At 43.6% G+C, this 11,810-nt stretch overlaps 1 protein-coding gene across 2 annotated transcripts in view; it reads left to right on the top strand.

Annotated features, from left to right (window-relative positions):
- Positions 1 to 6,029: 6,029 nt before the first annotated feature.
- The window catches only part of CASP8AP2 (caspase 8 associated protein 2), a 30,405-nt gene continuing 24,624 nt past the window's right edge, over positions 6,030 to 11,810 (top strand). For both annotated transcript variants that reach the window (XM_075268183.1, XM_075268184.1), the window contains exons 1-2: positions 6,030 to 6,145; positions 8,961 to 9,021. In XM_075268183.1, the coding sequence (XP_075124284.1) occupies positions 8,961 to 9,021 (61 nt within the window). In that variant the 5' untranslated portion in view covers positions 6,030 to 6,145. The remainder of the gene's footprint in view (positions 6,146 to 8,960; positions 9,022 to 11,810) is intronic.

The raw sequence follows: 11,810 nt of genomic DNA, 5'->3' as shown, positions 1-11,810 counted from the left end.
CTCTGTAAAATCAATAGGAAGCCATATTTTGAACAATTTATTTCTCTGTTCAATATTTAGATCAAATTTCTCTGCATGGCTTTCAAAAATTTCTGAGTTTCTACACACATGGATCTTTACATCATATGTGGTGTCACGGAGCAAAGGTATACGTCTTCCTCCGGATGGTCTTTTGAATCAACACGGACGCAAGAGGTCGGGAGACAACAGCAATTTATTGTAATCCACAAAGTTAGTAGCCGGCGGCGGTCACATCAACCGTAATAACAATAAGTCCACAGAAGTCACAATCCAATGATAGCTTTGGCTCCTTGGTCCTGTAACTAAATCCTGTCTCTCTACAGAGCTGTCCACAGGCCGGCTAACACATACTAACTGCTAGCTACAACTATATACTAAAACTGTTACTTCCTATACCTGGGGGTGGGAAGGGATGAGTCATAGATCCTTCCCCCCTCACCTATGCCAAGGAGAGCAGACTCCCTGTCTCTTTTGAACAATGCACAGTCCAACATCTTCTTGGAGACACGGATCAGATCATCTCCACCCATTGTCCTCACTGGTCCTCACTAGTTAGAGGTATTTGCATACAATGTGCTAACACACTAGACCCTAATCAGCCAACTACACACTGATGTTTACAACAGGTTAGAGAATACATTCCACATGAAATATATATTACACATTGCCTATAGTATAGACTCTAACCATCCCGTGACAACCCCTCCCCCTCTCAAAACATGTGCATGACACAATTGGCCTACACAGGTAAATTGGGGAATGCACATCAGTCTCTATAGCTCATATTTCCTCCTGCCGGGATAACCCATCTGTGTTCTGGTGTTGGTTCCCTCGGCGGTACTGAATGGTAAAGTTGTAGGGTTGAAGGGCTGGCATCTGTCAGAAAATCCGGTGGATCCATGTTGGCTTCTCCCTGAGCTTGGCTTCGGGTCACTGCTCCCACAAAGTGGCACTGTAGATTTCCAACATCGTTGCCTAACAGAACATCGGCCGGCAGCCCGCTCATCACACCAATTGTGCATCGTTTTGGTCCATAACCATAGTCGAGTTCCACGGTAGCTTTAGGAATACGTCTTTGAGTACCCCCTGCCAACTTGATAGAAATGCCAGGGCCCTCCTCTAGGGCCTCGGGTCGCACAACTCGGGGGTCCGCTACCGTTAGGAAAGCTCCCGAGTCCCGGAATCCAACAACTGTTCGGCCATCCAGTAGGACCTCCTGCAAGTGCTTCCTCTGAAGGTTTGCGGGATGTGTGGCGGAAGGCTGAATCCTATAGACCCCTGGAGGTGGAACAGATGTGTCATTCATGGAGTCATCTGGAAATGGGGCCAAACTTTCTGTCCTAGGAGTGGTTCCCAGGTAGTGAATAGGCCGGGATGCCACGGTGGCCCGTGCCCCCATGTTAGCAGGGCAACTAGCTTGCAAATGTCCAGGCCGCCCGCACCCAAAACATCTGCGCTCTAGCATTCTTCCAGTGGGTCGTTGTCTAGGGACAGGGTTGTTCATAGCTGGAGGCCGATGGGCTGGGGCAGGGGTAGAGGGGGAATTGTAATCCTGAGGCCGGACACGAAAGGTGGGTGGCTGGCTGAAGGGTGTCTGGCGGACTGTGGTAGTTTTCCGCTCCTCTGCAAACAACCTCTTCCACTGCGGCTTGATGGTCAGGCCCTCATCTGCAAGAGAAGCAGCTTGCTCAACTGTGGCTGGGTTCCTTTCCAGCACCCACTCACGGATCTCAGCGGGGCACTGGGAAAAGAACTGTTCCTTAAGTATGACTTGGAGGATCTTATTGACTGTGACAGCCTCCTCTCCTTCTAGCCAGCGCTTGCATGCTTGCTTCAACTTGTGGGCGAACATGTGGAAGGAGCTTCCCCCATTGTAAGACAAAGAGCGGAACTGAACTCGGTAGGTCTCTGGAGTGACTGCATAATACTTCTGCACCGCTCTTTTAATGGCCTCATAGTCCCGCTGATCACTAGGGTCCATGGCTCTGAGAGCTTCCGCAGCCCCATCTCGTAGGTGCCCCACCAGATACCGGACCCAATCCTTCTCTGGGACTTCCATCAGGCGGCACTGGTGTTCGAAGTCCTGAAAATATCCATCAACATCCCCAGCCGCTTCCTCAAAGGTCTTGAAGTGTTTATGGGAGACATATGGTGGTTCTCTCACTGTTGGGCTGGGGGTCGACGTTTGATTATAATTCCTCATAGTTATCTCAGCCATTCGCATTTCATGCGCCATTCTTTCCTTTTCATGCGCCATTCTCTGTTCCTCCTTCTCCGTTTCCTGAGCCCTCTGTAATGCTCTACTCCTTTGCTCTGCAGTTGCTTCTAGCCCCAGCACTGCCAATTCCTCCTCATACAAAACAACCCATCTGCTCTTTTGGGTCTGTACCTGCCACTCCTGTATCTCTCCAGTCTCCTGGGGGCAGCCCTCCTCATGGTCGCTTTGCAGGGTCATCTCCTCCAGTGCCTCGATCAGTTGCTCTTTCGTTCTTCCCTGGTAACTCAGGTTTAGTTCCCGGGCCCTTAATTTTAGACTTGCCATAGTCCAGTTCCTGTATTCTGAGGTTGTGGCTCCATTAATCGCTGGGCTGCTGTAGTCCATCTCGCTGTCCGCTGTTGATCCCACTGCTGCCACCAGTTGTCACGGAGCAACGGTATACGTCTTCCTCCGGATGGTCTTTTGAATCAACACGGACGCAAGAGGTCGGGAGACAACAGCAATTTATTGTAATCCACAAAGTTAGTAGCCGGCGGCGGTCACATCAACCGTAATAACAATAAGTCCACAGAAGTCACAATCCAATGATAGCTTTGGCTCCTTGGTCCTGTAACTAAATCCTGTCTCTCTACAGAGCTGTCCACAGGCCGGCTAACACATACTAACTGCTAGCTACAACTATATACTAAAACTGTTACTTCCTATACCTGGGGGTGGGAAGGGCTGAGTCACAGATCCTTCCCCCCTCACCTATGCCAAGGAGAGCAGACTCCCTGTCTCTTTTGAACAATGCACAGTCCAACATCTTCTTGGAGACACGGATCAGATCATCTCCACCCATTGTCCTCACTGGTCCTCACTAGTTAGAGGTATTTGCATACAATGTGCTAACACACTAGACCCTAATCAGCCAACTACACACTGATGTTTACAACAGGTTAGAGAATACATTCCACATGAAATATATATTACACATTGCCTATAGTATAGACTCTAACCATCCCGTGACATGTGGGAATGGCTTTACTCAGACTGATCAAATATTCCTGAGATTTTAATTTCAATTTAGTTTCTTGTATCTGTAACTGCTTTTCATTTGCTGACATATCTATGTCTGTGCTTTGATGGTCACCTTGACTATTGGGACTGATGACCTCTGCTACAGACTCCATTTGTTGAGATTTCTCATTATCTGTTTGAACAGATTTATGCATACTATTACTTAATTTCTTCTCTGTTACCACGTCATTAAAAATCTTTACCAAAGAAGCTATATTCCTAAATATTTGCTTCTCTTTTTTAGCACAAATTCTATTCCCAATCTTAGAATTTGCCTGTTCACATTGTGCATTCAAATCTTGCCATATACTCGCTATACTGTCACTAGACAAAACTTTAAACTCAACGTTACATTTCTTAGACAATGACTCTAATTTTTCCATACTTTAAAAGTAAAATCTTTACTCACCACTGTAGAAAGCTTTACTTTTAGCTTGTCCTTGGAACAGTTGGTCCCTGTCATCAGAACGTCTCGGTACGTCTGGCACTTGTGGTCCTTCTGTGTTTCCTCACAGGCTTTCCTCACACAGGCTTCCGTATCATATAACACACGTGCAACAGTCTGTATCTCACCAATATAGGTTCTTTTTCGAAGTCTTCCTGAATCTTGCAATTCATACAACTTGCAAAATACTCCTCTATTCCCCCTTAATTGCAAGTGAACGGAACGAGAAAAACAGGAAAAAAACGACCGTGCTTGGCTCGCCACTGTTAAATATCCTTGAATTGTGGGATAGACTTGTGTCACGTGTTGTAGGCCTTATCCGCGATAGGAAGAAGTCAGCTTGTTATAAAAATGTAGAGTTTAATTAAACATCTCTTGAAGGAAAACACAGGAACAGGGAAAATGTCCAAATAACAGAAATATCAGTCAATGTCAATAGCTTGCATCTTCAGATAAGTTAAATCATCTGGATATCTTGTAGTTACAGCTTGGTTCATGCTTGTCATCTGGTTGGTGGACTTGGGCTGGTTACGACGTCCATGGATGTCCATCTGCCTGGACCACCCACCCTGGTGTTCCCAAAGACAGACCTCCTGGTCTTCCCCTGGTCTTCCCAAAGACAGACCCAGACATGTGTATTTCTTACTCATTTATATTCATGAGAGGGGGTGTTACCTTCCATGTTACAGCTATGTAAGGAGATTTCTAAAATGGTGTACTCTAACCGCACCCATGTTCCCAGATATAAGACTATGATGTCAGTAGAGTGTTAACCCCATGTCTGCTAGAGAATATTGTAAATATATAATATTTAACAGGTGCATATATATGTTCGCGCATATATATGTGCAGGGTGGGGTGCATATATATATGTGCGCGCATATATATGTGCGCGCATATATATGTGCGCGCATATATATGTGCGCGCATATATATGTGCGCGCATATATATGTGCGCGCATATATATGTGCGCGCATATATATGTGCGCGCATATATATGTGCACCCATATATGTGCACGCATATATATGTGCACGCATATATATGTGCAGGGTGGGGTGCATATATATGTGCGCGCATATACATGTGCACGCATATACATGTGCACGCATATATGTGCGCGCATATATATGTGCACGCATATATATGTGCAGGGTGGGGTGCATATATATGTGCGCGCATATATATGTGCGCGCATATATATGCACGCATATATATGTGCAGGGTGGGGAGCATATATATGTGCGCGCATATATATGTGCGCGCATATACATGTGCACGCATATATATGTGCAGGGTGGGGTGCATATATATGTGCGCGCATATATATGTGTGCGCATATATGTGCGCGCATATATATGTGCGCGCATATATATGTGCAGGGTGGGGTGTATATATATGTGCTCTATCATTGGGAAAACTCATTTTTAACTAAACACATACTTGTATAGCCTTTAGAAAGGCTATTCCACACATACCTATTGTTTGTTAATCCCCTAAGTAGTTTTTGAATGAGCCCGTTTTTATCCATATGCTAATTACCCTGTGCACCCCAGAAGTGTCTGTGATCACCGTCTGCTATGTGTATGAGAGGCTGCTGCTGATAGATCATCTCCCTGCTCTCACACACATAGCAGAGAATAGCAGACAGTGCTCGCTGGAGGCTAATCAACATATGAATAAAAGGGAGCTCATTCAAAAACTACTGAGGCGATTTACATACAAAAGGTATGTGTGGAATAGCCTCTCTAAAGGCTATGCAAGGATGTGGTTAGTTAAAAATGACTTTTCCCAATGACAGAGCCCCTTTAAGGCTATTCCTTTATTGTAAAAATGGTTTCTAATGACAGAATCCCTTTAAGACGTTAAGGGTCTACACTAAAGCTACAGCAGCAGACAGTGCACATAGTTTAATAATTTTTGTACTACAGTCTTCCATTACTGTCAGCTGTAAGGGAATGTTCAAACAGGGTCTATTTAACTGGTACAAATATTGCCTTGTTGCATTCTTCCACATTAAAGTCTTCTAAATCCAATACACTGTGGAAGTGGACTCTCATACTTGTGTACATCCGGCGCCTGGAATAACATGGAGGTAAACAGCCGCCTGTACTACAGAGCGCGCAATAATCTCATCCCTTGTGATTGTAGACAAGTCTTCCCGCCAAAGATATTGCACAGAGTGGGCGTGGCTAAAGAGCGTAGCTCGGAAACGTAGTTACGTCCTCTCCGATTGGATGGCGGAGTGTGTGGTTGAGAGGGGGGCGTCGGTTGTACCGGGGGGGAAGTTGCTGTAAGCGAGTCACGGAACGGGGGTGGGTGACACCGTGGACAGCTGACCTATGACGGGAGGCGGAATAGGACTTCCACCTGCTGTGCCCGGTGGTGGGACGTGAATTAGGGTAAGTGATTTGGGTATCTTATAGGCCACGAGCATTGTGTACAAACCTGGCTGCGCATGTAGCTCTGTGTCTGTACCAGCGCTCGGTATGGCTCTGTACGGTCTAGCAGGCCGCTTAATAAATGAAATGTTACTATCATGTTTCCCTTCATGAACTAGGAGCTGTAAGCTTTATCATGAATTATGCTAAACAGCCAATCATAGTGCAGCTTTCAGACTATCGTTTACAAACTGCACAGTGATTGGTCACTGGGGACAACTGCTAGGGGATTGTTTTGCATTAGTGACTGTTGTGTTGCGGTAATGTCATGTACTAGGAAGAGCGTCAACTTTATTTCTGTCACTTCATGTGCAAAAGTAGTGTTTGTCCCTCACACCCAGTGTGTGTATGTACATGTATGTTCTTTAGTTTTTGGCTAGTCATCTGTGGTAAGACTGCATCTCCCATCCAGGATTTTTTACCATAGCTCAGCATGGAAAGATCTATCTTACAATGCAGTCTCATAGGTTTGCAGTGTAAGGCTAGGTTCACCTCTGCATTGGATAGTCCGCTCCAGAACTCAGTAGGGAGAAAAGTCCTGTATGGAGGACTGAACGCTCTGCCGGTTTCAGTATAAAAATGTCAGAAACCCCATTATGGTCTGTGGGTAGCTTTTGTTTTAGTGGGCCAACCGTTTGGGTTTCCCTGTGATCCTGAATTAGGGAGACCTGTGTGTAGTTGTGAAACAGTAAGGACTTATTCACACAACTGTGTGTGCTGTCTGTGTTTGTCATGTTTTTTTTTTTTATTTTTTACATGACAATTGCATCACCAAAATGATGTCACCTGTATTCTATGTCATTGTACGATCCTGGGGATATGACATTTACATAGTTTTATTTACATTTTAACCCCTTAACAAATGTCCTAAAGGGCCCATGCACACAATGTAACGCGGTGCTGATTCTGACACGTAAATTCGTCAGAGTCAGCACTTCAAAACAGAATCCCATTGACTTCAATGGGTTCCATACTACGTGCGCTACACATTGAAATCAATGGGTTAAAAAGCCTCCCATTGATTTCAATGTGTAGGGTGCGTAGTACGGAACCTATTGAAATCAATGGGATTCTGTTTCGAAGAGCTGACTGACACAAGTTTACGTGTCAGAATCAGCGCCGCGTTACATCGTGTGCATGGGCCCAAACATTGCAAAAAAAAAAAGGGCATGTATAGTACATAGCCTCTTACACTTATATATATTACATATGTAATCAGCAATCCTGCTGCAATACGTGCAATAGTTATGACTCACAAGAATGCATAAAGATAGATGAGGCAAATATAACCATTAGTAAGAGCATAATGGCTCACCTGTCACAGAAGCCAATAGGCTGTTGGTAATGTGTATATGTAGTCAGCCTAATCATGGCACAATATATACAATAGTTATAACCCACAAAAACCACCTAGGGATAAATGGGGCAGTATAGATTTTTATAGATTTAGAAGTGTAAATCTGCTGGGGGGGAGAAAAAAAAAAAAACATACTCTCCTGTCCCAGTTTCTCCATTGTCGTCTTGCGCCTCCCGGTTCTTTTGCTCTCCCTGGTCTCTTCTGGTGTTGTGCTGAAGCCACTGTTTGGCCTCAGGTGTCACGTGACCACTGAGGCCAATCAGCGGCTTCAGCACAACGCCGGAAGACATAGCTGTAATAGATGACATGGGAGGCGCGGGAGGACATCGGAGCTACGGAGACAGGTGAGTATACTTACTTTTTTTTTTTTTTTTTTTTTTTTTTTTTTACTGCCCCCAGCTTATTTAAATTATACAACGGTTGTCCATTTTTGCCTGGACAACCCCTTTAACATATTATTGAATAATAGCAAAATATTGCTGGTCTGTATCAGTGTTTTTCAAAGTACGAGCTATTGTAGTTGATGTTTGCAGTGTATACAAATTGTGTACACTTTGATCTATTTCATGTGTTTTGTGTGTGAATAAATACGATTGAATAGGAGTCTTAAGTGCAAATACATGTTTTAGTATATTTTTTTTCAAATACATGGTTTGTCACAGTTAAATGAAGGTGGTTGTGGCTATTGATAACCCATTGAGATCCATGTAGTCTTCAGGATGATGTCTACTTTTAATATGTATAGTTTAGGAGTGCACTTGCTTTTCACGGTGCATAATCCCTAGATTTTATAGGAAGATACTTTAACATTTCCAGCTTCAAGGCAGATTTTTATTCCTCCCAGTTCGTTTGATTTTATGAAGATATGTGCATGCAGGTGTAGGCTAGCTTTGCAGATGTTGAACTGTTATTTTTAGAAGATTTGATACATATAGTTTTGTTTGGTTTCTATTTTTAGCAATCCAATTAGCATTTTATTAATTTATTTATTTTTGTATAAAACATACACTTGACATCAAAATAGCATGAGGGTGCCTTTTCGTATACAGTACCAAGTGACATTTTGACTATGCTGCTGGTGTCTACTTTCCGAAAATATATGGGTATGGGGGGATAAGTATGATGCTTGTTACATTGCAATTTAGGTTTTATTTGTCAATCTCAAAACTGTGGAAATTGCTCTGGCTACCAGATGTGCAAATATCCAGACATTCCTGGCAGTGAAAGGGTTAACCTACAATGACAAGTAGCAGACCTGGTAAGCAGCATGTAGTTCTCAGGATGTGTACTTTTAATACACACACAAATATATATATTTACTAATCGAAAATAATAGTAATAGGAAACATAGTACAGACCATCTGGAGCAGCTGGACTGGTGTCTTTATTTATATGTTAATCTTTTCTTTCCTTCTGCAGATGGATGGACAAATAAAAGTAGGATTCGGTGATGAGGACATGATGCATTTTCAAGGACTTGGTAAGTAGTCCAGGTAGGATGGATGGTTCACATACTAACAGAATACAGAAGAAAACTTACCCCAAACCAGAACAATTACTATTGTATGTTAGTAGGGATGATACAAGTGAGTAGATTTGGGTCTACTGATCATCTTTCCCAACAGTAATTCCTAGTTCTAATTGCATGGTAAATATCTGTCATCCTGCAGAGGACTTTGAGAAATATTCCAGTATACAGTGAAAAAAGGAATCACAGACAGAACTAAGTGATATTTTTCAGAGCTGTTTAAAGGGGTTTTCCCATCTCAGTGTTTCAGCAGTCTGCCTCCAGTCTTTTCTTCTCACTTCCTGTATTTCTCTTCTCCCGCCTCTGTCTTGCTGAATTGCCTGAGAATTTTCATAACACTTATACAGATCAGATAAAATGCAGATCTTTGTGTTTACTTAGAGAGATAACCGACTGCAATTTTGGTGATAAAGCTATTAGCTGAACAGATTGTCCTGCCAGCAAGAGCAGTGAGTGACATCACTTGTCTTATCTCTCAGGTCCTTGGTTTTAGCAACGCTGTGTAAACAATGGGAGGGATAAGTTCACATAGCAGACAAACAAAGCAGCATTTCTAAAGCAATATATTTAGGAAAAGTCTTCAATTTACGTAAGCTACCAGTATAGATGGGGTCCTTGAGATGGGACAACCCCTTAAAGACTTTATTCATTCAAGTCTCACGTCTTCTATTTATAACAGAGCCGTGATAGCTCTGGCTCTGTTTTAAATGGATAATAGTGAACCCTGACAGATTATATTGACCTTTAACTAGATACATTTGGTACTGGCATTCTTAAAAGGCTTTCATAGGATTGTGTCCCCAGGATATTACATATTGTTTAAACATGCTTTCATGTTAAACATTTGTTTAAAAAAATCCATAATCTTTCAATTTCAACTTTTACCACTAACCCTAAAATAGTCTGTTACTTCTGGATCCCATAGATGGATCATAGGCACTACACACTATGGTCTAGAGCAGATACCATTTTGGGGTCTGATGCAGCAAAATCTGCCCTCCAAAAAAACAAACAGAGCTCTTTCCATTCCAAGCCCCACCATGTGTCCATACAGCAGATTATGACCACATATGGGGTATTGCCGTGTTCATGAGCAAAAAGTTTTACCACATGGTATCCTATAGCTACACTGTCTCTTACTATCTTAGCCATTGTCTTCCTGCAGACCTCTCCTCCATCTCTACCACCAGTACACTCCATCCATATCAGTCCCTCTCTTCTTCCTTCTCCCATGTACAGCTCTCACACACTTTTCAGTCTCTTTAATCATCCCTTTACTTCTTTTAGCAGTGAAACCAAACATAAGCGCCCACATAAATCACTGAACCACCTTCTGTCTCTGTCCATTTTACTCCTCCTAGCTGCTGGGGACATCTCTCCTAACCCCGGCCCTCCTTCCTTCACTAACTCTTCTTCCTGCACACATAGAAGGCCTACAAACCTCATCAATATTTACCGTGTTCCTTCCCCTCACCTCTCCCCTGTCTCTTTTAACTGCTCTCTTTGGAACGCCCTCTCAGTGTGCAACAAACTAGAATATATTAATGACAAATAAGAGGAAGATGAGACTCCACGGACTATTATATTTATCCCAATACACCCGCCCCACTCCACCCCCACCTCCCCATATAGCAGTCACCAACGAAGAGGAAGATGAGACTCCACGGACTGTTATACCCCAAACCACCCACCCCACCCCCACCATACCCACCACTCACCCACCCGAGTCCAACTCCCCCCCCCCCCACCCCACCCCCACTTTACTAGCTTTGGCAATGCCAAATATCTATTCAGCAATGGAAAAAGTATGGAAAAAATGGAAGGGCACTCGCCCACACTGAGGCTCATCTTCATAAAAAACTCTATTCGGACGTGCCAATAAAGCTTTTTTGATTTGATTTGATTTGACTTATTCCTTAGTAAATCCCTCAGCCTGCTCGCCCTTACTGAAACTTGGATCCAGCAGGCAAATAAGGCATCCCCTGCTGCTCTGTCTCATGGTGGCCTACAATTCTCACACACCTCTAGGCCTGACAACAGGCAAGGTGGTGGGGTAGGCTTACTTCTGTCACCACAGTGCATTTTTCAGACCATTCCACCTGTACTCTCACTCACATTCTCCTCATTTGAAGTCCTTGCTATCAGACTTTTTCGCCCACTCTCCTTACGGGTAGCTGTGATCTACCGTCCACCTGGCTCACCCTACCATTTTTTGGACCACTTTGCTTCTTGGCTTCCCCACTTTTTATCCAGTGACATTCCTACCCTCATCATGGGTGACTTTAACATCCCTATTGACACCCCTCACTTCCCAGCTGCCTCAGTTTCTCTAATTACCCACTTCTTTTGGTCTTTCACAATGTTCTTCTTCTGCCACACGTGTAATAATAATAATAATAAATTTTATTTCTATAGCGCCAACATTTTCCGCAGCGCTGTACAATTTGTAGGGTTCAAATACAGACAGAAAGATACATTACAAAGAAAATCATTTCACACAATGGGACTGAGGGCCCTGCTCGCAAGAGCTTACAATCTATGAGGTAGAGGGGGTGACACAAGAGGTAGCAGGGGCGATATTGCTTATGCAGATGTCAGACACTTTTGTAATAGAGGTGACTGTCATTACACAGACATAAGACTTTGAGCCGTCACCAGTCGTGTCCTGTAACATTTGGATGGAGCTTGGACCTATAAAGTTATCCTGAGATGACATCATATCATGTGGGGAAATGTGGGAG

Source organism: Leptodactylus fuscus, chromosome 3 (assembly GCF_031893055.1).
Source record: "Leptodactylus fuscus isolate aLepFus1 chromosome 3, aLepFus1.hap2, whole genome shotgun sequence".
Classification (NCBI taxonomy): domain Eukaryota; kingdom Metazoa; phylum Chordata; class Amphibia; order Anura; family Leptodactylidae; genus Leptodactylus; species Leptodactylus fuscus.
This window is presented reverse-complemented; position numbering and strand designations above follow the sequence as displayed.